Source organism: Miniopterus natalensis, chromosome 13 (assembly GCF_054644295.1).
Source record: "Miniopterus natalensis isolate mMinNat1 chromosome 13, mMinNat1.hap1, whole genome shotgun sequence".
NCBI lineage: Eukaryota > Metazoa > Chordata > Mammalia > Chiroptera > Miniopteridae > Miniopterus > Miniopterus natalensis.
This window is the reverse complement of record NC_142093.1, coordinates 48,823,319-48,851,208: the sequence shown is the minus strand read 5'-3', so window position 1 is coordinate 48,851,208 and position 27,890 is coordinate 48,823,319. Positions and strand designations below refer to the sequence as shown.

Sequence of the window (27,890 nt, the reverse complement as noted above, 5' to 3'; positions counted from 1 at the left end):
GCCCCGCGCACCTCGCGCCCGGCGCGGGGCCACACCTCGCGCAGGTTCCCCAGGTAGGCGGGCGCCCTCCGCCGCCCTCCCAGTCTCCTCCCCAGCCGGGGCTCGGGCTTAAAGCAACAGGGCTCCCGGCGCCCGGAGGCCTCTAACTTGTCAGGAATCAGAAAAGGAAGAGGAAGCAGCCCTCTGAGGTTCTCTGAGGCCGGACCTCTGAGACAGAAAGGGCAGCCGGCTTCTTTTTTTTATGCCGAATAGCTGATTCCAATTTTTAGAGATTGAAATCAACTGAAAACCCCCTGCCAGGCCTACTTCACATGGAAGCAGAAAGCAGATAGGAGTATTTCTTGCTCGACAACCCTTGCTTTCTTGTCCTTGCGTGGGCAGAAAGCACTAATCCCCCAAAGTCTGGAATGCAGTGATCCTGGGCGCAGGTATCATCAGAAAGCTCTGGGTTACACACTGCATGACCCCTCGTGAACGCCTTCACCTCTTTGGGTTTTGCAGGTGCCAAGGCCAACCTAAGAGGGTGGTAGTGAGGAGTAAAAGGAGAGTCCCTTCAATGTGTTCAGCACAGTGCCTGGAGCAAAGGACTGTCCGCTGTGTGAATCAGGAAATTATGGCCCACCAACCCCTCCTTTCCTTCCAGAGTTCAACAATCTTGCATTTCCCTTCAGTGGCCCCACCACTAGGGTTGGTGAGTCCAATCAGAAAAGGTGAGAGCACAGCAGGGCATGGCTCAGCGGTTGAGCATCGACCTAGGATCCCGGAGATCGAGGTTCGATTCCTAGTCAGGGCAAATGCCCAGGTTGCCGGCTCGATTCCCAGTCAGGGGTGTGCAGGAGGCAGCTGATCAATGATAACTTTCTCATCATTGATGTTTCTATCTCTCCCTCTCCCTTCCTCTCTCTGAAATCAATAAAGATATATAAAAAAATAAAATAAGATCAAAAAAAAGAAAAGGCGAGAGAGCTGCCATGGACCAGAGAGGGGGCCCAGGGCAAAGAATTTCTCCACCAGCCTGGCTCCAGGCCAGAGAAAATCCACTCTTCCTGGATGGTGTTTATCAAGACCGAAGAATTACAGAGACATACAGGAGAGAAACATTCCTGCCTCATCCCAGAAGTAACAATTCCAAGGGGGAAATGTCAGCTGCTCTAACAAATACTTTTTAAAAGATCTAATAAATTTAGGGCCTCTGTAGCACCTTGAGACACTTTATTCTAATTTATAATGAAATCTTATCCCCAGTTAGATAAGATTATTATATTTTGCAGACCTGAATTTGATGAACAATACCAGCCTGCTTTCACAGAGAATTTGGCTGCACCACTCCCCTCTATTCATAGAAAGGCTACAATGTGGCCAGGTGGAAGTGGGTCAGAAGTCTTGATCTACTCTTGCACTGTCCAATACAGTAGCCACTGTCCAATACATGTGGCTGCGGAGCACTTGAAATGTGGCCAGTGTGAACTGAGATGTGATGTAAGAGTAAAATACACACTGAGTTTCAAAGACTTATTCTGAAAAAACATAAATATCCCATTAGTAGTTTTGTATATTGATGGCATGTTGATTAACGTTTTGGATATATTGACTTAAATTAAAAATATTGATAAAATTTATTTCACCTGTTTCCATCCTGTTTTAATTTGGCTAGTAAAAGATTTTAAATTACAAATGTAGTTCAAATTATATTTCTATTAGATATGGTGATCTATTATACCTTCATATTTTTTAAAAGATTTTTTATTGATTTTTAGAGAGAGAGGAAGGGAGAGGGAAAGAAACATGGATCCACTGCCTCCTGCATGCCCCCTAACAGGGATCAAGCCCCCAACCTGGGAATGTGCCCTGACAGGAAATTGAACTGGCAACATTTTGGTGCACCAGATGACAACCAACCAACTAAGCCACACGCCAGTGCTATACCTTAATATTTATGTGACCTTGGACAAACTTCTGTAACATCTCTAAGCCTCAGTTACTTCATTTTCTGTGTCTAGCACTTAGAAAACCCTCAGGAAATGGTGGCTATTGTGGTTACTATTATTAAGAGCTCCAGATGCTAAGTGAGGTGGTGGATAGGGAAACAAGACAGGTGCCAAGAAACAAAAGGCCAGAGTAAGATTTCTGAGGGGAGCAGGAAGCAATAGAGTAGGATCCCCAGGGCAGGAATCAGGGTTACAATAGTTGAGAAGTTACTGTGGTCTGGTATGCCACTGCCAGGACATACATTGGTGTCCTGAAGGAACTGATGCTTTGCCTAGACCCAGCAGCCATCAGGGAGATTCCAAAGTGGCCACAGTTGGGCCTGCAACCTATTCGCCCTCACCTCCACCATGCAGAATGCCTACAGGTTTGGCCTCACCTGTGCAAATATCACAATGTTACCCTTTGTCATGACAAAGACCACTTTGCTAACACCTTCACAAGGTGAGACTTACCTCACAAGGTAAGGCACCCAGTAATTTACTATGAGCAGAAATGGTACTATGAGCAGGGTACAAGAAGACAAACAAAAGTCACTGATTCCTTTACAGTCAAGGAAAGCTCTATCCCAGGAGAAATGGACTCTCTGTCAGTAACTTGTAAGAAAAAGATGCAAAGTGGTAGGAGTTGCAGTCAAAGAAGCAATGATAATGTGATAAACAGCGTTCTCAGTCCCTGTGTGGTCAGAAGCCCTCTTTCGGATCTCTCAGTTCAATATCTTCAACATTTAGTGAGTGCCTACTATGTGCAGGGTATATGTTATTTTCTATGAGGGGTACCAAAGTAAAGACACAACCCTGCCTTCACAGAATATAGCGTGTTGGAGAAGTCAAATGTGTATGCAGTTAATAACAAAGCATATCACAGATTCTATAAAAGGTAAAATATGGTGTAGATCAGAAGGAACAAACATTTGTTTGTTTATTTTGTTCTTTAGATTCCACATATAAGTGAAATCATATGGTATTTGTTTTTCTCTGTCTGACTTATTTCACTTAATGTAATACTCTCTAGGTCTATCCATTTCTTTCACAAAAGGCAAGATTTCATTCATTTTTTATGGCTGAGTAGTATTCCTTTTGTATATTCCATTTGTATCACAGCTTTTTAATCCACTCATCTATTGATGGGCACTTGGGTTGCTTCCTTGTCTATTGTAAGTAATGCTGCAATGAAAATAGGGCTGTATATATTCTTTCGAATTAGTGTTTCAGGTTTCTTTGGATATATTCCCAGAAGTGGAATCACTGGGTCATAAGGCAATTCCATTTTTAATTTTTTGAGGAACCTCCACACTGTTTTCCATAGTGGTTGCACCAAGAGGAAGATAATTTTTATTAGAAGAGACCCATGAAAAAGTATCTTTCCTAAATTTTGGACTACTTTGTGGATAAATGAATGCTAAATGCCATGAGTCTTTGTATATTTACCTTGAAAGGATATACTGGAGATCAACCCCTTGAACAAAAACAAATTAAAATCACGAGATGAGAAGTGTTCATTTATTAGTAGTATTTCTCTTACCCAGAATGCTCTCAGTTCACCCAAGACTTTTAAAACACACTTTTATTTGATTTTTTGATTTTTTAAGAAGGGAGAGAGAGAGAGATTTGTTGTTCCACTTATTTCTGCATTCACTGGTTGATTCTTCTATGTGCCCTAACCGGGAATCAAACTCGAAACTTTGGTGTATTGGGACTATGCTCTAACCAACTGAGCTACCTGGCCAGGGCTTAAGAACTTTTTAATAAGACTAGTAAGGCCCAGCCGGACGTAGCTCAGCAGTTGAGTATTGACCTAGGATCCAGGCGATCGGGGTTTGATTCCCGGTCAGGGCACATGCCCTGGTTGCGGGCTCCATCCCCAGTCGGGGGCGTGCAAGAGGCAGCCGATCAATGACTCTCTCATCACTGATGTTTCTATCTCTCTCTCCTTCTTCTTTCTTCTCCCTGAAATCAATAAAGATATCTTTTAAAAATAAATAAAATAAAAGACTATTAAGAACTTTTGATTTCCTTCTCTCCTCTCAAAATTGTACTCATCATTCAAAGCCCAGCTCAATCTTTTGAAAAAACTTTCCTGATTTCTCCAGTCTTAATTAATTTCTTTCTTAATGTTCCCATAGCACTTTGAACTTTACTTAACACTTATGGTTTTCTACATTGTTGTTATTCTATTATTTCTATATTCCTTTATTATTGTTTCCTTACCCTTAAACTCCTATAGGACAGAGGCCACAACTTAATTTGTCCAGTTCTTGGCACATAGGTTATAAATGCTGCACTTAATGGAACCATCACCTTTTGAGTGGTCCCAGAAGAGCTAGCTCAAACATCCCAGCCCACACTGAATTCATTTGGACTGAGGTTTGACAGTGGAATAAGACATCTATCACCTAAATAGATCTATGGCTTCCAAAGTGACTTGGCTCGCCTTGCCTGTTAGGATGGCCTAGAAGTGGGCTAGACCCTCAACAGCAGGAACACTGTTAGCCCAGGAATTCCATCTGCCAAACACATCTGTCCTCAGTAATCCCAACTTTTACATCTACCCCTACCAGCATTTTCTTATAGGATAGTGGTCCTCGACACATGGTCCATGAACCCCTCGAGTCTTCAAAGACAAAACTACTACAACAATACTGAGATGTTACTTGCCTTTTTAATGGTGTTGACATTTGCACTGATGATGCAGAAGCAAAGGTGGGTGAAACTGTTGACAACTTAGCAGAAGGAGACAGTGGGACCAACTTGCAGTAGTAGTCATTGCCTTCCTTCCTGCCATGCACTTGCAATTTTTAAAAATGCCATTTTCAAGGAAAAATACCCTTAAGGAAGCAGTACAATTAATAATTTTATTAACTCTTGACACTAGAGTACATGTATTTTTACTATTTTGTGTGAAGAAATGGCAAATGTGCATCCAGTGCTTCTGCATACCCAAGTACGAGGGTTGTTCACAGTTGTTCTAAGAAAAAGCATTTGTGCAATTAAACTACAAGCCGAGCTAACCTTCATTTTTAAATTATCAGGCTTTATTTTTTGAGTAGTACAGTTCCATACATCCCTTCACACCCTCCCAGTTTCTATTGACATCTTACACTTTTTACAATTGATGAGCTAATTCTGTTATATTAACAAAATCCATAGTTTATATTCACTCTTTGTGTTGTACATTCTATGGGCTTTGACATATATATAATGACATGTATGTAGCATGACACCATTGCATTATCATACAGAATAGTTCCACTTTTCTAAAAATTCCCTGCGCTCTACTTATTCAGCCCTCCCTCCCTTCCATCAGTCCCTGACAACCGCTGATCTTTTTGCTATCTCCATAGTTTTGCCTTTTCTAGGACTGCACATGCTTTGAATCATACAGTATGTAGTCTTTTCAGATTGGTTTCTTTCACTTAGCAATATGCATTTAAGTTTCCTCCATGTCTTTTAGTGGCTTGATAGCTCTGTTTTGTGAAAGGGCCATGTATGCAAATCAGCCCCCAAAAGCCAAAGGGGCCAGTAAGTCAAAAACTGAGGCAGACAAGTCCAGCTTGTTGATTTAGAGAGTTTAATAGGGAACTTACATACAGAAAGAAGTCTTGGGCAGCAGCAAGAGGAGTGGATCCCCGCACCTTCCACCCCCAGATTCTAAAAGCAATGAGATCAGGAGCTGGAAGGCTCAGGTGCCAGGGTGTGGTAACAGAAACATCCAGGGCACCTCACCCCAGAGAGAGAATTAATGGGAGTACTGTGATCAGTCCAGAGTTCTGTATTTCAGAGCTCACCCAGGGGAAGACAGGCAGTCATGGGTTTGCGTTCACCTGGATGTCAAGATGGTGGATTAGCTTTAAGATGGAGTCACTTATGCTCCTAACTAGATCATTTCATTTTATTACTCAATATTCCATTGTATGGATGAGTCACAGTTTGTTCATCCATTTATCTATTGAAGGTCGTCTTGGTTGCTTCTAAGTTTGGGCAATTATGAATAATGCTGCTATATATTTGTGTGCAGGTTTTGTGTAGGCATAAGTTTTCAACTCATTTGGGTAAATACCAAGGAGCACAATTGCTGGATCATATGAGAAGAATATGTTTAGCTTTGTAAGAAACTGCCGAACTGTCTTCCAAAGTGGCTATATCATTTTTACATTCCCACCAGCAATGAATGACAGTTCCTGTTGCTCCATATTCTCACCAGCATTTGTTGTCAGTGCTCTGGATGCCAACCATTCCAACAGGTATCTCGTTTTAATTTGCAATTCCTTAATAAAATAAGATGTTGAACATTTTTTTTTTAAACAAAAGCACCATTTTACTTGAAAGGACATCAGACACACTGGCACATTTGGCTGATATTTCCCCCAAAATGAAAGGAGTGATCCTGTTCCTTCAAGGAAAACAAGAGACAGTATTTGCTGCCAATGATAAAATTTGAACTTTCAAGCGAAAATTAAAATTCTTATTTTGAAAATTAGAATTTGTATCTGCCGCTGTGAGTTGGCAGCTTCCCAACATTTAAGAGACTCTGCCTTTGGAAGAGATGCATAGCATAACTCAATGAAACAATGTTTGCCAAATGACTTTGTTTTCCAATGTCTTACTCGTGCATGATTTTACAACGTCATCCATGAGTAAAATGTCCATTCCAAATGCAAGATATACTAACAATTTTTATGTAATAGAGCATAAAGTTCACTGATATGGTTTAAAGTTCTACATCTGTGTAACCTTTAAAAACTACCACTTGAAAGTTTAGGTGTCATATCAAAGAAGGATATCCACAATTATCTAAAAGGCCATTAAAATGCTTCTCCCTTTTCCAGCTAAGTATCTGTGAGGCCAGATTCCCTTCCTATACTTACATCAATCAGCACCATTTCACAACAGATGTAATTAATGCAGAACCAGCTATGAGAATCCAGCTGTCTTCAATTAAGCTCTCACAGTAGACATTTACACGTAAGACAATATTAAGTACTCTTTCCATGCAATTTTTGTGGTAATATACTTTTATTAATAAAAATGTTATTTATGTAAACATTTAATGGATTAGCTCTTTTTTTTTTTTTTTTAGTGAATCAATACAAACATTTCTCATATGGAAAAATATAACCCACATAAATAAAAGCTCTTTAAGGTTCTCAATAATACGTAGCAGTGCAAAGGGGTCCTGAGACCAAAAAAGTGAAAACCATTGCTCTTGGATGCCTTCTTCTTATCCTGATGGCCAACCCAGGGCAGAGAATTAAGATGTCACAGTGCTGTTTAAGACGAGCCTCTCTAAAAATATTCCCTGATGGACCACACTCTACTCGTTACCCCTATTCTGCATGCCCTCTTCAGTTATGTAGTTCTGGTTTCCCGTTTTCAATCCTCTGGTTCTTGGCAGGCACTGGGAAAGAGAATACAGGAACTCGCGTCCCCTCTCTGGGCTGGGGCAGCCCTTCCCGGGGCGTCCTCCAACTCCGCGGTCAACCTCTCCGGGGAAGCGTCTGACATATTCTCATCAGGGAGCCCTGCAGGGACACTACAACCTGGAGAGACCTAAGGGGCGCGGGGAAGCACCCAGGGAAGTTGCGGGAACTCAGAATCTTCCTCGGGTTTGAAAGCTCAGAGGGGCCTCAGAGGTGTCCTCGCGCCTCTTCCGTCACCAGGTGAGGCGAGGCCCACCCGCGCCCTTCGCGCCCCGCGCCGCCGTGACGACCCAAAGGCCCCTCGCTACGCCCTCTGCCGCCAAGCAAGGAGCCAGGAGCCGCCGGCTACGACCCTTCACGACAGTCAGAGCGCTTTCCGGCCACCCCTTGCTGATGTGTCGGGGAGGCGTGGCTTAGGGGGAGCAGGTCCTAGCGACACCTTAAGGTGCCGCAGGTGGCTGCTGTGGAGGACTGAACCTCCGCAGAACCATGGCTGTGTCTGGCTCGTCCTCGCGGGCCCCGCCCGGCTCAGGTAGGCTCAGAGTCCCACCCAGCGGCGGAGGGAGAGAGGGGCGCTGGCCTCAGAGTGGGGGGGCCAGGAGGACTGCCCTGTGGGACCTGGAGAAGGGGGCCTCGGTTAGGAAGGGGCTTGTAGAGAGAGAGGTTGCAGTCTGCTGCTTGGGGTGACGGTGACATTCGATTAGCCTGAGAGGTTCTGGAGCATTGGCGGGTCCTGGAGGAGGGGCTGCCCTGCAGGGATGTTCCTGGTAGAGATCAGTGGGAGAAGCAAGGTAGGCAGAAGCCCTTGGGCTGTGGGGGCTGTGATTTGGGAAGAATCGGGGTTTTAAAGCATCTCCACCCGACACGAGCACACATCTTTCTGCATTTATTGGTTGCAGATAAAGTACAGAAAGACAAGGCTGGACGGACCTCAGGCCCCAGCCGCGCGAGGAAACTCTTGGGTTTTGAGTGGACAGATGTATCCAGCTGGGGAAGGTTGGTGACCCTGCTGAATCGACCAACGGATCCTGCAAGCCTGGCTGTCTTCCGTTTTCTCTTTGGTAAGTCCAATTTCTGGGAGGGGCCAGTGTGGTTGGAGTGGGAGAAGAACAACCGTCCCTTTCCATTTCGTGGTTATTTACTTAGTGGACTTACCTCCCTTTTTCTCACAGCTGAAGATATCAATATCCTGGAAGAGGTATTTGTGAAGTTTAGGATCAAGCCCAACTTTGTCTTTCTCCAATTAGGGTTTGGAGGCCAGAAATGCCTTGATATGAGGCAATAGGAAATATAGAAGTAGAGGAACAGGGATTCATTTTCCTTGTGTCATGAAGTTGCCCAGTATACTAAGGACTAGATTTCAGAGAAATGACAGGGGTGACAGGGCAGATATATTGGCTGTGACTCCCTAATCCAGAGCTTCCACTTGGAATGGGTAACAGATATGCTGAGATATTAATCCCTGTAGCCCAATGGTTCTTAACTGGGGGGCATTTTTATTGTCATGTGTGTGGGAGGAATAGGTAGGTGGCTACTGGCATCTACATAGGAGCCAGAGATGCTGTTAACTGACCTATGACACACAGGATAACCCCTCCTAGCAAATAATTAACCAGTCCCAAATGTGAATGGTCCTGAGGTTGCGAAATGGTGCCTTAACTGGAACTGACTACTGACTTGAATAGCCCCTTCTGTTTACCCCAGTGTGTTGGCCAAATACTGCTGTTTTCTGGGTATTTCAGGAAGTGGAAAGGTTGAGAAGCACTACCTTAGAGCACTTTCTGTAGCCCAGTAGGACAGATCTTTATTAAACCTAAACAGCTTTTATAGCATTTTGTATGTTTCTCTAATTTAATCCTCTCTGTAACCCTGTAAAATATTATGAGCCCCCTTTTACAAATGGGGAATTGGCTCAATGAGGTGCAGTAGGTGATCACACAACTGGCATAGTGCCTAGCACATAGTAGGCACTCAGTAATTTTTGTTGGATGAATGAATAAATGGTAGAACCAGGGTTAGGAAAGAAGTCTGACCCTGGAGCTAGGTTCAATCGACTGTATCTGAATGTATCCCACTGCTTCCTTTGCTGAAGCCTAATGGGTCCCTCCCCAACTGCCTTCTCAGGGCTGTTGATGTTGCTGGACATTCCCCAGGAGAGGGGGCTTAGCTCCCTGGACCGAAGATACCTGGATGGGCTGGATGTGTGCCGCTTCCCCTTGCTGGATGCCCTGCAGCCACTGCCGCTGGACTGGATGTATCTTGTCTATACCATCATGTTTCTGGGTGAGGGAAACTATGGGAATATTGATTGGCCTACATAAAACAGAGCAGTACAAAGCATGCTGGCGAATGAACAAGGTCTTGGGTTCCTTATTTCACTTCTGTTGTCACTCATAATTTCATCCTGCTGACCTGTGTGTCATCTGAGCTGTGACCCAATAGCTCTTTTTAAAAATATTAAAATAACATTTAATTTTCATTTAGTTGTACCTGATTGTAAAATGTGCGATGACTTTTCTTAATTCCACCCACAGCCTGTCCTAGGGGAGCTGGGCCTATGGTGACCCTTTGACCTCTTAACCTTCTCCCCCACAAATCCCAGGGGCTCTGGGCATGATGCTGGGCCTGTGCTACCGGATAAGCTGCGTGTTATTCCTGCTGCCATACTGGTACGTGTTTCTCCTGGACAAGACGTCGTGGAACAACCACTCCTATCTGTATGGTTTGTTGGCTTTTCAGCTGACATTCGTGGATGCAAACCGCTACTGGTATGAGTCTAGGGAAAAAGAGGGGAGGGGTCGGCTGAGTCAGGATGGTTACCAGAGATAGAGACCTGTTGAGGTCCTAGAATTTGCTCCAGCAAGCATTTCAACAATGCTTTGCAAAGGTCTCACTTTAATTTGGATGAACTTGGGAGGGGGAAGGGTCAGCGAGATTGGGGCACTTGGGATGACAAAAAGCAAAATAGCTCTATTCCCACCCCTTCACTTTTTCTATATCTCCCCAGGTGCCTTGATCTGTCTACTTCCTGTAATCCTCTTAGACAGAAGACGAGAAGACTAAAGCCAGACATAGCTGTTTTCAGATACTTCAAGGGTGGTCATGTGGAAGAGGGAGCAGACTTTCTCTATGTGAGCCCAGAGGGGCAGAGTTAGAGCCCAGAGTAGAAGTTGCTGTGAGGCAGAGTCATATCAGAAGGAGAGGGTCCACTAGGGCTGCTCAGCAGTGCTGTCCTGGGAGGAGGTAACTCTCCCCCACCTCTGGCTTAGGTGACCATCTTTCAAGGGAGGTGGAGAAGGGATCTGGAGACAGGATGGCAGGGCAGATCACCTTTAAGGATTTTTCCCATTAAGTGAAAAGTGAATCAGATCTGAGAAAGATGGGTATAGGTAAAAAATCTCAAGCACTGAATATGTTAGTGATTTATCAGTCATTAAATTTCGTTCGTTAATACACATACAAATACTCCTTTTGTAAACCATTAAACTCATTCAGAATGGCCAGCTCTGATTGTATAGAATTAAGAGGCAATTTTGACTGAATACTCCTGAAAAGTTTTATTTTTTGAAAAAATACATACCACTTACTAAGGGCTTTCCACATACCATGCTAAACACTTTAATTTTCCTCATTATAACCCCATGAGGTTCATAGTGCTGTTCCCATTTTATAGATGAAGATTATTAAGGCTAGAGAAGTAAATGATTTGCCTAAGGTCACATAGCAGGAAGAGGCACAAGTAAGAATCAAGGTCTCCTTAGCTACAGACTCCATTGCTCTTGACCACAGCATAAGCTGCCCCTTTCCCAACTTCCCAGCTTATTCATTGTCTTCTTGAAAATTTGCTTTGTGCTCTAGCCAGTTTGGCTCAGTGATTAGAGCCTCGGCCCAAGGACTGAAGGATCCTGGGTTCGATTCCAGCCAAGGGCACATACCTCAGTTGCAGGCTCAATCTCTGGCCTGGGTTGGGGCACGTGACAGAGGCAGTCCATCAATGTGTCTCTCTCACATCAATGTTTCTCTCTCTCTCTTTCCCTCTTCTCCCTCTCTCCCTCCTCCCCCCCTTTCCACTCTCTCTGAAAAGCCATGGAAAAAATATCCTTGGGTGAGGATTAAAAAAGAAAAAAGAAAATCTGCTTTGCTTCTGCCTCCCCAGAATACATCTAGTCTTAGAGCCTGGGTTTATCTCTTCTTTCCCAAGATAGGCTGTTAGTAGGTACCCTCAGCACTAGATCTTGGCATCCAGTTCTATGAAATGTCAGTTTGTTTTGGCTATTGAAATTTTAAAAAAATGTGCTATATATGTTTATATATAGCTTAAGCTTTTTAAACACTTCCTCAAATTCATTCTTTTTCAAATTCAGTCATATTCTAGCATTGTAGCCTTTTTCCTGACTTACTCCATTCAGACAAACTGATTTAGTAATAATGGTAAACACTGAACTTTTTGTTGTTATAACTCACTGGTAAAATTTCTGTTGTGAGTTAAAATATTCCCTGTTACAGTTTTCGCATATAATTCTAAAGGGCCCCAAAATAGCCCAGAGGACCAGAGAGGGTATGGGAGTTGTTTTGAGATAGATTATTACATTTAAAAAGAAAGGTGGAAATGTGGCTGAACTAAGAAACTCTCCTCAATCCTTACCTTCCTTGGTGTAGGTCTGTGGATGGCCTGCTGAATGCCCGGAAGCGGAATGCACATGTGCCTCTTTGGAACTATGCTGTGCTGCGGGGCCAGGTACAAGATTTCAGGAAAAGGGGAGGTCTTCTTTGACAGCCATTGTCAGCATGGTGATCCCACTGCCACACTGCACTCTACTCTGCCTCCCTGGATCTTCTCTTTTTCTCCTTTTGATGGAAGGCTAGGCTGCCTTATCTATTGTTTTCAATACCCTAATCTCTAGGATCTCTTACCTTGTCATGGAAAGAGTAGAGCTTTGTCCTCACCACGAGAGAGAATGATGTCTATGCTTTAATGACTTTTCTTGCTGCCTAATCCTATGCCTGGCATTGGTAGGATGTCAGTAGGTACTTGTTGGATGAGTGCGTATCTGACATGAGTGAACAGAAGAATGGAATTAATCTTCTGAACCAAAATGAGAACTTATTCTATTTTTAATTGTCTGCAGAAAACAAAGTTCTTTTTTTTTATTGTTTAAACATTTGTTTTGCATTTTGTGTTTGCAGATTTTCATTGTATACTTCATTGCGGGTGTGAAAAAGCTGGACGCAGACTGGGTGGAAGGCTATTCCATGGAGTATCTGTCCCGGCACTGGCTCTTCAGTCCCTTCAAGTGAGTGGCAGTCAGGGCAGAGGCCTCACTGAGGCACAGGTACAAAGTGGGTGACTCACCTCTGTCATGTCTGCAGTAATGGCTGTTGTTCCTACTTTGCCTGAGTTTGCAACATGCTTTCCTCTGTCCATTCATCTCCCTATTCAGCAGAAGGCAGAACTCATGACAGCAAAAGATCTAGGCCTAGCTGCCCCTGTGAAACTTACAGTATGGATGTCAACGAAGGGAAAGAATTTTAAAAAGGAGAGGAAAGAGCTAGAACTAGGTGACTTGGTGAATGAGTCAGTGCTCCCAGCAGTTGCCATGCATGGTGCCTGTGTCCTTGGGTTCCCATCCCAGCCTCTTGCCAGGATTCCTCAGCCAGTGTACTGAGAAGGTGCACAGTCAGTGTCCCTGCCCTGATAGAACCAGTGTTACCAGCTCTTTAAAAAGCAGAGGTTTGCCTCTCTGATTTCTCTTCCTCCCGGTTCTCCTTTTCTCGTTTTACTTTGTTCTTTTTACTCTTCCCTGTTATTTCCCAGTTCCTGTAGTTTGACTTCAGTATCATGTTAGTCAAGCATTCATCTTTGAAAGTTTCTTCTCATTTATAACCTCCATGAAGAACCTGCCTGCCACAGCACACACACTTTTCAATCAGATTTATCCTAGGAGATTTGCCCTTGCTTATTATAGAGCGTATGCTGAAAACAATTGGATGCCTAAAGTGTGTGGAAATGTACAGGGGTTGGAAAACCCATGGGGTGTCTTTGTGCAGAGTTCTGTCCACCTGCTGGTTGGATGCTTTGGCCAGAATGGGGTAGCAGAAGTACATTTGCTATGAATATGCTGTGCAAGCTGGGCTCTCCAGTGGGCTGGTGCCTGACCCTGTCCCTGGTGTCTGCAGACTTGTATTATCCGAGGAGATGACTAGTCTACTAGTGGTACACTGGTGTGGACTGCTGCTTGACCTCTCAGCTGGTTTCCTGCTCTTCTTTGATGCCTCAAGATCCATTGGCCTCCTCTTCGTATCCTACTTCCACTGCATGAATTCCCAGCTTTTCAGCATTGGTCAGTAACTATAGTCTGGTAGAAATAGGAAACCACAGATTTGCTGGGAGGGACTTGCCAGAGGCATTGTTTGGGACAGGAGATGATGATGGGAGTAGGAGCTAAACTGAGCCATAAGCAGTCACTGTGGAATGGAAATAAACGGGGAGCAGAGGATTGGGGCTTCTGGGCTCAGCCAGTATGTTGCATAATAAGGAATCTCTGGGAAGTATCCTTTAGTTAAGAACTTCTGTCATCATAAGTGGAATATTTGGGAGAGGTTTCTTAAGGGGAAGGGGTTGAGGGGATTACCCGCATTTCCCCAAACCAAACTCCTGAAATGCTTACTTACTCCTTGCTCTTCTAGGTATGTTCCCCTATGTCATGTTGGCCAGCAGCCCTCTCTTCTGCTCCCCTGAGTGGCCTCGGAAGCTAGTATCTCACTTTCCCAAAAGCCTGCAAGAACTGCTGCCCCTCAAGGCTGCCCCTCAGGCCAGTGCTTCCTGCATGTATAAAAGGAACCGGGCCAAAGGTGGCCAGAAGCCAGGGCTGCGCCATCAGCTAGGTGCTGCCTTCACCCTGCTCTACCTCCTGGAGCAGCTCTTCCTGCCCTATTCCCATTTCCTTACCCAGGTATGTATAGGCTGGGGTGACAGCTGTAGACAAAAAATGCGGCTGGTTTTGTAGTGCTTTCTTGGTAGAGGATGAGATTAGCATAAGAACCACTGAGCTGATTACCTCTGCCTTGCCTTCTCAGGGCTATAACAATTGGACAAATGGGCTTTATGGCTATTCCTGGGACATGATGGTGCACTCCCGCTCCCACCAGCATGTGAAGATCACCTACCGTGATGGCCTCACTGGCGAGCTGGGCTACCTTAACCCTGGGGTGAGATTTCTGATGCTGATAATTTACTGTTCTTCAGAGCTCCCTTGAGTTTTGGGGACTGGTTTGACCCTAAACATAATTGTAAAATAAAACAAATTTGGGTCTCTGCCCTTTCTCAGGAGCCAGGTTGAACCTTCTTTTATGTGGGTTGAAATAGGGCAATGTTATTTAGTTCCTTGACTTGAGATTAGATTAAAGAAAGATAAGTACCACCACTAGCCCAGCAATGAAAAATTTCCCCCCAAAAACAAGTTGTTTTTTTTCTGGTCAAAACGGCCAGATCTCTTTGTACCGTTGGCAGTGCATGACTCATTCAGGAGGTCAATAATGATGAGGTGGGACTAATATGGGGGTTTGGGACAGGTATTCACACAGAGCCGGCGATGGAAGGATCATGCAGACATGCTGAAGCAATATGCCACTTGCCTGAGCCGCCTGCTTCCCAAGTACAATGTTACTGAGCCCCAGATCTACTTTGATATTTGGGTCTCCATCAATGACCGCTTCCAGCAGAGGTGGGCAAGGGGAGCAGAGAAGGGGGAAAAAGGAAGTCCAGCTCCTTTTGCCAAGATGAATAGCCATGCTCCCCAGTGTTGTCTTGCTTGAAAGGCTGTCCTCTCATGCATGTCCCTGTTGACCTGGTTGTGGGCATAGCTGATTGCTTCCAGCAGGGGGCACCATTATCCAGAAGAAAAGGTAATGACTTGTCCTGCTAGAAACTTAACACCATTCTCAGATGGCCACTAATCCTCATTCTTCCCAGTGCTCCAGAATCTCTTTCCCCTCTCTTTCTGCCCACGACTGGTAATAACATGCTGACATAGGCCATTTTTTTCTATCTGGAAACCCTGTTCCCTCTATCTGGGAGTGGTGATGAAACAGAACTGGAAATTCTGGTGGGTAGGTGGCTGTGGCCTTCTTAAAATATGGTTTTCTTTCCTAAGGATCTTTGACCCTCGTGTGGACATCGTGCAGGCTGCCTGGTCCCCCTTCCGGCGCACACCTTGGGTGCAGCCATTGTTGATGGACCTGTCTCCCTGGAGGGCCAAGTTACAGGAAATCAAGAGCAGCTTGGACAACAACACTGAGGTGGTCTTCATTGCAGATTTCCCTGGTATGGAAGAAGGCTAGGAGAGGTTTTGTTGTCTTTCCTTCTGGCTTCCTTGGTCAGAGACATTGCATGTGGTGGAGGAGGGAGGGGGCACTACTGGAGGGAGGAACGTTTTGAAATCTGAGGGGTGGTAGTGGTGAAGGTGTGATGTCTCTGTGCTGGCTGTGAGTTCACTCTACCATGGTGTGGGTTGGGGAACTTTGTTGCCCCTGTCAGGGCTGCACCTAGAGAATTTTGTGAGTGAAGACCTGGGCAACACTAGCATCCAGCTGCTGCAGGGGGAGGTGACTGTGGAGCTGGTGGCAGAACAGAAGAACCAGACTCTTCAGGAGGGAGAAAAAATGCAGGTATTTTTCTGGAATTAACAATAGCAGAAAAGTTTAGATGAGTGGAATTAATTTATTTAGACCCAAAATGCTCTACCATAGCAGTAATGCTGTGGGGGCTCAAAAAGCAGAGACCTCTGGGGCTATGAATAGTCTCACCCAGGATTCTATATGTCAGTTCCTTTGTACTCCAAAAGATGCCTGGTGGGTTGGGGATCAGGTAGTGTTTGGAGCCCATAGGGCTGGCTAGAAAAAGTTTAAAGAGTGATATATATTCATTTCTACCCCCTGATCAGTTGCCTGCTGGTGAGTACCATAAGGTGTACACAGTATCACCCAGTCCTTCTTGCTACATGTACATCTATGTCAACACTACAGAGGTTGCACTGGAGCAAGACCTAGCATATCTGCAAGAATTGAAAGAGAAGGTGGAGAATGGAAGTGGTGAGTAAATAAAGATTTGGGCTGAGGTAGCCTCTGCTCTGGGTACAGGAAGTTAGGGTTGTAAATGAGGATCTAGCCATTAAAAAATGAACTTGAAGCCTCTAGCTGATGAAGGGAGTTCTAGGAGCGAGAATGCTCTGTCTCTCAGAGTGATTCCTCTTTTTGCTGACTTCTGAGCAGAAACAGGGCCTCTACCTCCAGAGCTGCAACCTCTGCTAGAAGGGGAAGTAAAAGGAGGTCCTGAGCCAACACCGCTGGTTCAGACTTTTCTTAAACGCCAGCAAAGGCTCCAGGAGATTGAACGCCGGCGAAATACCCGTTTCCATGAGCGATTCTTCCGCTTCTTGCTGAGAAAGCTGTATATTTTTCGCCGCAGGTAAGTTTTATCCACAGTATTTGTCATTGTTACCAGATGTTTGGAAGCTAGGTAACTTTTCTCTGGTGAGGGTAACAGTAGGGACTCTCTCCCAGGAAAGGACAATCTAGGGCTAAATATCTTTTCCCCTCCATTCTCCTCTCCCTGATTTAATGGGAGAGTAAATGATGTATGTCTGATGGCCTGCTGTCTTGCTCTGCCTCAGTTTACCTCGCCTTCCCATGGGTTATTCCTGCCCCACCCTGGAATCCTCTAGCAGACTGTATAAGGAGTGGAGTGCCTTTCCAGCTGGGATGTGGGGGTCCCTGGAGGGCAATTCTCCTTTACGCCTGGGTGAGAGGAAGTAGGACCAGGTGCCCCATAAGGGCTTTGGTAGGAATTCCTACGTTGAAGTGTTTGGACTGGTGGCCTTTTTCCTCTTTTTCAGCTTCCTGATGACTTGTATCTCACTTCGAAATCTGGCATTAGGCCGCCCTTCCCTGGAGCAACTGGCCCAAGAGGTGACTTATGCAAACTTGCGACCCTTTGAGCCAGTTGGAGAGTCGAATCCTTCAAACACAGATTCTTCAAATTCTGATCCTCCTGAACCAAATTCTGACCATATCCACTCAGAGTTCTGAGAGGAGCCAGACATTGGGGACAGATGTGGGAGCAGCCAGTCACAGGGTCATTATCTATGCAATGGAGATTTGAAAAATTTTTTACAGATATTTACATTTCTTTTCCTTGTCCATAGCTCTTTTAAATTCAGAGATGATTAACTTAGAGGAGCCAAGAAGGTAAAGCAAGGATAAGATTTATCAACCCAAGGTTTAGAGACTAGGGAGGGGGTTAAAAGCAATGTGAAAATGTCCTTCTAGGATAAAGGGGGAAGTCAGGTTTAAAGTGACTGGCTCCTTGGGGAAAAAGATTTCATGTACTTTGATGAAAATAGTAGCTAATTATTCTCAAGTGCTTGCTCTGTGCTAGGCACTGTGTAAAGTACTGTGCCTACATTATTACACTTAGTTCTTAATGGTCGTTAGTCTTATTTTGCAGTTGGAGAAACTGAGGCTTAGAGGTACCATAATTTGCTCAAGGACATAAACCTAGTAAGGGCCGATTGATGGTTTGAACCTTATGTCTGACTTAAGGTCCTGCACCTTTGTACCTTATAATTTTCACAATCACAGTGATTCTGAAATGTAGCTTAAAACTTGTCTTCTTAATTATAAGTATGATTTTGATGGTGATCAGGTTCTAAAGGCACAGAGAAATTTTCTCTTCACTACAATTCTGGTTCCTTGTTTCTCGTATCTATATAGCTGGTAAATTTTTCACTAGCAGTTATAAGAACAGTTAGAAGAGCAGAAAGTTAAACTAATAAGGAAATTTAGATGATTGGTAGTAGTATTCTTCTAAAGATAAGCTGAATTTTTAGCATTATTCTAGCATTTAGTGACAAAGTAATGTAAGTATTAACCAAACTTGGTGAGGGATTAGGGAATGTAGGTTTGGATATACAAAGGTAATCAAGGAAACTCCTGAGTTCCATGAAAATTCAAAGGACTGGCACTGGGCTAGAAATGAGGATGAATAGGTTAAAAATAGTAATAATAGAGCTCATGGTCTTAACACAGACTGGCAGTAAATTGGCAGTTCCTGTAACTTTGTTAAAGGATTGCATCTGTTTTCATGCTTCACTTCCCATACCCTCCCAACCCCCTTGGACAGTGGTCTTAGTGTTCTTTCCCAGACCCTTTTTTTCACCATATCACTTAAGATGATGATGTCTATTCTATGGTTTCCAGTAATGCTGCTGCTTAGATTTCTTTCCTGTGCCCTACACCTGTATATCTATCTCCACCTCAATATTCCATGGAGCTTTCAAACTCTGTTCAGTACAGAACTTAGCTTCATCCACAACTCAAGACCTGCTTCTTCTTTGTGAATGGCAACTGATTTTTTTCACCTTCTGAGTCATCAGCCTTAAATATTTTCCCTCACATTTCTTGTAATTTCAAGTCCCATCAGTTCTCTTATTTCATCTCTACTCTGTTCTTTCAGCCGTTATATTGGAATCTAGTTAGGGAGACCAGAGCGGGGCTACCATGTTGTTGTACAGGTTGGGTCTAAATAAGGGCACCCCACTAAAGCCAAGTGGGGCCTGGCAGTAAGGCCCCTTGATTCATATAAGGCATTGTATGTAATGGCTGTGCCATAGGGTATGTTTTTTTAACCCTCACCTGAAGATATTTTTTCCATTGATTTTTTTAGAGTGGAAGGGAGTGGGGAGGGAAGAGATACATTGATGTGAGAGACACATCAATTGGATGCCTCCTGCACATGCCTACACTGGGGCTGGGGATCTAACCTGCAACTGGGGTACGTGCCCTTGACTGGGAATAAAACCTGTGACCCTTTGGTGCACTGGCCAAAGCTCTAACCACTGAGCCACACCTGCCAGGGCACCACAGGGTATCTTGAGCTCTTAGTAAGAATGGTGTGAGCAACACTGGTTTTCATTTCTTTTGCTGCTCTCTCAGTGACACAACATACCTCAGCAGTATGTCCTTTGCTAGTAACTTCAGCTATCTTCTTTTGTTCCTGTATCCATCACCCTCCCCTTTGGTAAGGAAAGTAGCTCTCCTTCACTTTGGGAGGGGACTCTTGCAAGGATGCTGCTATTCCCAGACTGTGTACCACCTGACTCATTTTCCCAATGAAAATGTTGGGATGGGATAGAGAAAAGGGTGGTCATCTTAACTGGTAAAAGTTGTTCAGTGGAGTAAATCTGGGTTATTCAGATTTCAGGATTGGGTTATCAGTGTCCTTTTAGTCAGAAGGCTTTTTCGTATTTTCATTCTGTGACCAGCACTTTGATCTTGTCTTTGATGGCACTCTTTTGAAACGTTGTAGAAAGGCAAGTGTTTAGGACATTTTCTATAACATTTCACTTTCTCAGCTGTTTGTAACCACCCTCATCGTTTCATGCCTTTGCTCCTAACTCTTCTCCCTGGGTTAATGCTCCTCCACCTATCTTTGTTTCCCCCAAAGATAGGAAAAGCACCTCTCTGTAGGCATCTTCCTAGCAAGTATTAAATCTAACCATAAGGCAGTTACTTCCCTGGTGCTGCCCCACCAGCCTGCGGCATCCACTCACCCTCAGATCCCCTTATTTGGCCAATGTGATTGTCTTTAGACAGCAGTGCATTGACATCTAAGAGTGAAAATATTCTGGAGCCTTTCAGCGTTGTGCAAGTTGGAAGTTCTCAAGTTCCTGAGCAAATCAGAAAAGCTCCATTGATACTAAGATTTAACCATGCCTCCCCCCCTCCATTTCTAAATTTTTAAGCCTTCAGGCAAACAGGTATAAGCAAGCATTCCTTGGGTCTCTCATTTGCAGCAGGTCTAAGTAAAAAGTTGAATCACTACTTGGTTTCCTACATGCTGGTGTAAACATGCCACCTGGCTCCTGTCTGTACTTCAGCTCAGTTGGCTCAAGAAAGGATGGTTCAAGCTATGGGGATTAACTTCCTATAAAAAACTGCCACAAATCCAGAGCCCTTTGGAAATTTGTATCTTTACTGTTTTATTTAAATAAAATTCAGTTTATTTAATTGTATCTTAGATTGGAAGCTGGTTTGTTTAAAAACTTTTCAAATTGTAATGTGTACAGAACATACAACTCGCAGCCTAAGTAAATGGTTTAATACTTAAGGTATATTAATTTTTCACATTAGTTGAGTTGAAAATGGGTTTAGATTTTCAAGACTGAACATTACCACTTCCATAATACAGGCATCCCCTCACTTTCCAACTCTGCATTAAGCTGCCACTTTTACAAACCCGTTAGTACCTGTTTGTGTTAACAGAGGAATCCGATGAGGCTTTTTGCATTTATTAAAAAAACTGTTACAGTACTCTTTGCTCTACACCATTTTGGGCTTACAAAAGATATCAGGTAGTGGGCGAAGCCTGTACTGTATTAGTAGTTTTTATGCCCTTAATCTTAGGTAACAAAGCATTTGCAATGTAGCAATGGCTGCTGCAATAGACACATGAAATTTGGCTATTCCATTGGCTAAAAAAGGCAATGCTTGAAAAACCAAAGCAAATCTTGAACTTTCTTAGTGCTACTAAATGCCTGCAGTGAGGGTTGAGATGATTGCCCCGAACAATTACAATCAGGGTTAGTGTATTCTCAGGTCACATTCATACCAGAACACTTTTAAAGAATAACGGACACAGTTAAGGTAGAACCTAGCATTTTATTTAGATCTTCATTAAACTGTTGGAATTGAGAACCAGACATACGTAATAAACCTCCAAAAATAGATCCTGAAAGGCACTTTCTGCTTAGGGCAAGCAGTCATGGAATAAGCATGTAAACAAGCTGGCTTCTCTGTACCACACCAGCCAAGTCAGCTTTCTCCATGGCCAGCCGCACCAGCTCTGCCCTCCCTTGTTAACACCAGCCAGAACCCCTGTAGGTCTAACCCAAGGTTTTTCTGTAGGACACCTTGGCCTACCTGGGAATGCTGGAAACATTAAAGGAATCATGGTGTTGAGGAAAAAAAAAAAAAAGTCTTTTAAAAGCTGCCATCTGAGGTGATGGCTTCTCTGTACTTACGCCATACCCCAGAATACAATAAATAATTAGAAAATGTTCAAGTATGAAGGGATTTTCCTCCTCCCCGCCAAAAGCACTGCTCTCTGAAGGAAGCTGGTTTCTCTGTAGCTACACCAGCTGTTCAGAAAGCTCATTGGACCTGGTTTTGAAAATAAAACAAAGTTAAAACCCTGGGAGGAATTATTGTGCAGTGTGGAGTACTTAGTCTTTCTTATAAAGAAAAAAAAAAAAAAAAAGTTATCTGGTACCAAAGTGTGCAACCTACAGACCCTCAGGTACTGCCCTATGACTTCTCTGTATGACATCACAAGGGTGCCAAGTGCCTGTTTTTCTAGAGCTAGGAGTTGGTGGTTTGGCTAGTGCTGAAACCATGCATAGGATTGGTTTACTAAATAAAACCTTATTACGTACGTCCTCCAAAAGACAGCTGAATAAGTGGAGAGATTTGATTTGGTGCTGTTTAAGAGATGGCAATTAAGAGCATAAGCACCAGGGAGATGGTTTAATGGTAACTGCCTTTTTTTAAAACGTCAGGCTAGAGCTCCAAATGGAACTTGCGTTACATGCAAGAATGACTGAATAGGGGACACTCCCTGACAAAGAGCTACATAATTAGAAATGGATGACGTTATAGGGAGGGTAAGGGAAAGCTTCACATCCATAATAGAGCTGGAGACATTACAAATTCATGCTGACAGGACTGTGGCATTGCCAGACAGAAGCTATAATGGAACTATAAGTACTTTACGTGCACATTACAAGGACATTTTCAGCATTTGGTGAGAAAGTAAATGCAATTAGAATTTTAGGGGGTTGGGTGATAGGGCACAAAGGTTCAATTTCAAAGCATTATTTACTACAGTGTTGTTGGTTTGTTTCTAGGCAGTTACATGGATCACCTATGCTCACTAAATTCATTATAATGGTGAACAAAAAACCTAGGGACAGAATAGCAAGCTGAACTTACAGTCCCCCACACAAGCTAAAATTCATGTCATTGACTAGAGTGACTGCAACTGATCAGGAGCTAAAAGAGGACAGGAAAATTTAGGAAGAAGGGCCCTTTCCCTCAGAGCTTGAAGGCTTCTCTGTAGCCTACGCCAACAAGTCTGGGGAAAAAAGGCTAACACTTTTAATATTTAAGCTTTCTGGGCACTTCCCATGGGAAGCTGTCCCTACCAAAGTGGCCATAGGCTGCAGTCCTCTGATAAATTGGCTTCTTCAGATCCAGATCCCTGGAATATACAAGTCCATAACTTAATATGTAGCAGTCAATTAAAATTAAGCAAAACAATCAGCAAGACTCATTTTCAAGACTTCTGGCAAATGAGTTCAGTTCTCTGGGGTATGCTAGGAAAAAAGTTTGTGGCAAAAGTGTTTGTTACTTCCCTGGTGTCCAAACTCCTTGCACAGTCCTTATCAGTAACTATAGTTCTTGTTTTTCAGTGTCTGGCTCAACAAATATGAAAACTTGTCATTATTCTGAGAAGTTTCAAGTGTCAAAAGCTCATCTGAGATCATAGAATACTTACCAAAGTCCCATGCCCACACTCTACCATGGTTATTTTCTTTGTTAATAGCCTTGAACATTCCATTTATCTGTACTAATTTCTTTGAAGTAAACATTCTTAGGTAAGATGAGCACAAAGCCCAATATCAAATGTGGAAGACTCTCTAGGGTGGTTAAGTCTAAGCCATGAAGCAGTGTACTTTTGGATTTTTCTTAATAATTTAAACCTTTACTGAAGGCAACTTACAACACCAACACATTCTAAGGAATTAAAATGTTCCCCCATTTGAAGAGTCTTCCTTCACACATTCACCTTTTCAGATTAAAATATATCTCAAATATATACATACACCCATACCCTTAATATATTTCACTAGCAATAGGCTTTACCATCTTTACCTGACAATGACCCCAGGGCGGAGGTCAAAATTCTTCTTCACAATCTCTAATAGCTCTCGCTCACTCTTCTGAGAGGTGCCATAATGGAAAATGGAGATAGACAATGGATGAGAAACTCCAATAGCATAAGAGACCTAAAAGGATTCAAATATAAGAATCAGTCATCAAAAGACCCACACATTTGTGTAATACACTGGTATAAAAAAAAGACAAGTAGGTAACTACTGAGTGCCCTCCTAACATGCCTTTTAATCACTCCAGTTATATAAGAGAGTATATACCTGCACAAGAACCCTTCTGCACAGACCTCCTTTAACAAGGGATTTTGCCACCCAACGAGCAGCATAAGCAGCAGAACGGTCCACCTTGGTATAATCCTTTCCTGAAAAGGCACCTCCTCCATGAGCTCCCCAACCGCCGTAAGTGTCCACAATGATTTTCCGGCCAGTCAAACCAGCATCACCCTGAAATTACGGAGGATTTAAGTCACTTTATGCCCTATCCTTTCCAGTAAGTGGTTCTAGATCAAATTTGTTAAATGCATATTCTGTATCACTCAGCAAATATCCTCATAAGATTCACATGTAGCCTTAAAAAAAAACCTAAAAAAAGGTGGTAGTAGCCATTTTGCAAGTAACCACAGAAAATCCAAAACAGTAAACTGAACTGACATTTAAGGCCTTACCTGAGGCCCACCAATAACAAATCTGCCACTTGGCTGTAGATGATAGATTGTATCGTCATCAAGGTATTTTGCAGGTACAACGGCTTTGATGACTTTCTCCTTTAGGGCATCCCTCATCTCATCGAGACAAACTTCTTCATCATGCTGAACAGATATAACAATTGTGTGCACTCTGATGGGAAGCACAGCACCTCGATCCTGCATATACTGCACAGTCACCTTGAAGGCAACACAGGCCATCAGAACATCAGTCTACTAAACAACAGTCTTGTTTTTGGTTTTTTACCCTAAGTTACAAAAGATAAATGCTATACTTTTTAAAATTTAGTCAGCTTTAATCAAACACCACTAATATTCTGGACAAATGTAATACGTATGTGTAACCACTTACTTGAGTTTTAGAATCTGGGCGTAACCAAGGTAAAGTGCCATTGCGGCGTAGTTCAGCCAGTTTGGCATTGAGCTTGTGTGCTAAGACTATGGTTAAAGGCATGCATTCCTCAGTTTCATCAGTGGCATAACCAAACATCAAACCCTAAAAAAGGAAAGTCACCAATGTTATCGATCCAAGCTTCAGAATTTAATGTTAGAAGAGATGTAAATAGCGCGTATCACAATACCTGGTCTCCAGCACCAATGTCTTCCTCATTCCGGTCAAGATGAACACCTTGAGCAATATCTGGTGACTGTTGCTCCAAGGCCACTAGCACATTGCAAGTCTTGTAGTCAAACCCTATAACAAAACAGGCTTATTTTTTTAAAAAGAAAAGGCCATAGCAATACCTTCTTAAAACAGTGATCTGGAATTTCTAAATACAGTTGACCCTTGAATAACAATTCTGCCACTTGGCTGTAGATGGTAAGACTGTTGGGTGGGGGTGGCGTGTCAGTGGTCAGGTCTGTGCGCCTAACCTATGTGTTGTTCAAGAGTCACCTATACTGCTCAAGAAATCAAATATACTTAAAACTTAGTACTTGTGGAGAATGGAACAAGGCTAGAACAAAAGGATAGTCAAACTATACAACTGGGGTTAAAAGATTAACAGGAATATCCTAGAAGACAGAGCTAGAGAGGGTCGAAGAAAATATTTGGAAAAAGGAGCTTAGAAAAGCCAGCTCATTAAAACACACCTTTGGAAGAATCATCATATCCAATGTGTTTAATGGTTTCACGAACCACTCTCTGGTAGTCAATAGCAGCTCTGGACGTAATTTCCCCAGCAAGAAGGATCATTCCAGTTTTAGCAACAGTTTCTAATAAAAGAGAAGTTCACACTCAAATGTCACTTATGGAGTAATTTTCATAATGCTACCTTTTTCATCAGCTGATAAGAAGCAGTGCTCTGAACCTACCACAAGCCACTTTGGCATCAGGATCCTGCTGAAGATGAGCATCAAGAACAGCATCACTGATCTGGTCACAAATCTTATCTGGGGGGGAAAAAATTCCTAGTTCAGTTTCTTTAACTTACTGTTAATGTAAATATGTCACTGCCCCCTTCCTTATTATAACCACAACTGTACAGATCTTTGGTAGAACTTTCTTTTTATAACTGTAGTTGAAACCTACATAAGACTTACCAACTTAAACATTTTCAAGTGTACAATTCAATAGCATTCCAAATGTGGAGATCTTAACTGCTGTATAATCAAAGCACTGTTTTACCAGAAGCTACGGGCCTGAAGAATAAATGCTGGATGTAGTGTTACATGTTACTTGAAAACTTGACACCATGGTCTTAATATAGCTGTACCGCAAGCTCACCAATTCAGATAAGCCAGCAGAACGTCCAGCATGTTTAATACATTTAAACTCATTATTGCATGTGTACTTACACCTGACATGGAACTTCAGTCCTATCTCTACAGTATTCCAGACATTTTGAAAAATTAAGTTCCCAGGCAAAACAATTTCCATTGTTAAACAGAACAGCCACATTATTGAGATTAATCAAGTGAAAGTAGAAATAAAGTGGTTTGTCTTCAAGTCCATAGGCAAATCTAAGAAATATTTAGCTTTAGAGTATTGATCTTCATTTTCAAACAATACTTAACATTTTATTCCCAAAATTTAAAGTTTGCACTTAAATCCAACCAACCAGAAAGGTGAACTGTTTTTTGTTTGTCTTAGCAATTTTTCTCTGATCCTGAGGAATGGCAATTAGGACAATGAGAAATAACGTCAATAAAAGAGTTAAACAATGAAAGCAAGGACACTTTATGAACAAAGGGAATAAAATGGCAGATTATTTCATTTTATTGTAACTAATCCAGGAACAAGAGCTGAACAGACTGGGAAATGCCCAAATGTACTATGAATCCTTGTTGATTCTCTCCTCTATATTGTCATCTATTAAAAATTGGGGGAAGGGGAAAGAGAAATACCACCACCCCCATATCACTTTCCCAAATTTTCAATAACCACGCAAAATGTACATTCCAGCCAAGCCAAAAGCTCAAGACTTAATCTATAAACTGCTACAACAAATGCCTGTGACTTCTATGTTTTAACTCACCCGACCTTCACTCCTCAGGGCCTGGGTTTTGTCCTCTCCTGTACCACTAGGTTGTGCTTATGGAATTCCATCAAAGGCACAGAATATTTACTAGAGAGAAGTGGACCCTGAAACCATCACACCAGATAACTATGTCATGTGGTCTATCTAAGGGCAGAGGCAGTCCAGCAAAATAATGATCTTTACCAGGTGATGTTTCTGAGTAATGATTGAAAGTTCCTTGAAATAACTTCACTCGTTCACGTGTAAACTGATCCCCGTAATGGCGGACCAGTGGACAAAGCCCGGTGAAGGAAACGTTAAGTAAAATCCTGTCTAACGGTAAGCCCCAAAGACTTTAAAACGCAACGGCAGCTTACGCTTAATTCATGCTTCCCATCCTTTTCAACCACGGCCCCAGTACCGCATGCCCTCTTCAACGCGCTATATTTAGTTAGAGACTGTCGCCTCGAAGGCGAGGCCATATACTGCCTAAGGGCAAGTCCGTATTCTGGTGAGTAGCGACCCAAGCCAAGGAATTCACAGAAAAGAAAGCGTCCCAAGAGACCAGCCCCCGACTCCACAACCCCAGGCCCTCAGGCAGCCCAGCCGCTCCCCCGACCCAGATGCCACATGCGGCAGACACGTGGTTGCGGCTGCAATGCGGGGCGCGCACTCCCGAGGGCCGGGCGCGAGCGCTCGGGGCGGGTCGCCCACTCGAGGTCTGTCGGACCGCAAGGTGGAGAGGAGGAAATAGTGCCCTCCCGGGGTAGAGCACTAGCTGCCACGGCCCCCGCCCTTCTCGTTTTCTGGAATCTTCCGCGTGCCGGAGCGCGCGGCCGGATGGGAGGGGAAGGAGAGGAAAAGAGAGGAAGGGGGAGGGGAGCGGCGGCGGACACGCGCTCGGCACCGGCGGCGCCACGAGGAAAGCGCGCAGCCGCCGCTCTTCCACTGCCTGCCGAGCAAGGCAGCCAGCGAGAGAACCGCCGTCAGCGGGTCGCTGCCCGGCCCCACGCCCCGCCCTCACTTCGCGCCAGGCCCCGTCACCTCACCTGAGTGGCCTTCCCCAACAGACTCTGAGGTGAAGAGGAACGTGCCCTCCTCGATGAACGCGTCGTGGAAGCCGTTGAGCTGTCCGTTCATGTTGGTATCGGTGACAGTGGTGGTGAGTGAAAGTGACGTTGAGGAAGGAGGAAAAGGAGCGATGCGGCGACGACTGCGAAATGCGCAAGCAGTGTTCCACTTGGCTCGGACTGGCGGTGCGGAGCGAACCGGGTGGCGGGCGGCGCGGCCCACTATTTATACCCAGCGCCGGCGC

General features: G+C 43.7%; 2 protein-coding genes across 2 annotated transcripts; one reads left to right on the top strand and one right to left on the bottom strand.

Moving 5' to 3' along the window:
- Nucleotides 1-7,829: 7,829 nt before the first annotated feature.
- Nucleotides 7,830-23,306, top strand: GGCX (gamma-glutamyl carboxylase). The gene is made up of 15 exons (XM_016201793.2): nucleotides 7,830-7,937; nucleotides 8,305-8,466; nucleotides 9,530-9,688; nucleotides 10,008-10,173; nucleotides 12,065-12,143; nucleotides 12,593-12,699; nucleotides 13,583-13,746; nucleotides 14,093-14,358; nucleotides 14,483-14,614; nucleotides 14,978-15,129; nucleotides 15,559-15,728; nucleotides 15,942-16,072; nucleotides 16,348-16,495; nucleotides 16,676-16,871; nucleotides 17,299-23,306. Exons 1-15 carry the CDS (start codon nucleotides 7,895-7,897, stop codon nucleotides 17,489-17,491), a joined length of 2,268 nt encoding a protein of 755 aa, XP_016057279.1. The 5' UTR covers nucleotides 7,830-7,894; the 3' UTR covers nucleotides 17,492-23,306.
- On the bottom strand, nucleotides 21,102-27,834 carry MAT2A (methionine adenosyltransferase 2A). Its single transcript, XM_016201792.2, has 9 exons — nucleotides 27,625-27,834; nucleotides 25,431-25,508; nucleotides 25,209-25,331; nucleotides 24,698-24,810; nucleotides 24,469-24,612; nucleotides 24,078-24,296; nucleotides 23,674-23,856; nucleotides 23,393-23,526; nucleotides 21,102-22,718 (listed from the first exon to the last, which is right to left on the bottom strand). Exons 1-9 carry the CDS (start codon nucleotides 27,713-27,715, stop codon nucleotides 22,616-22,618), a joined length of 1,188 nt encoding a protein of 395 aa, XP_016057278.1. The 5' UTR covers nucleotides 27,716-27,834; the 3' UTR covers nucleotides 21,102-22,615.
- Nucleotides 27,835-27,890: the final 56 nt, after the last annotated feature.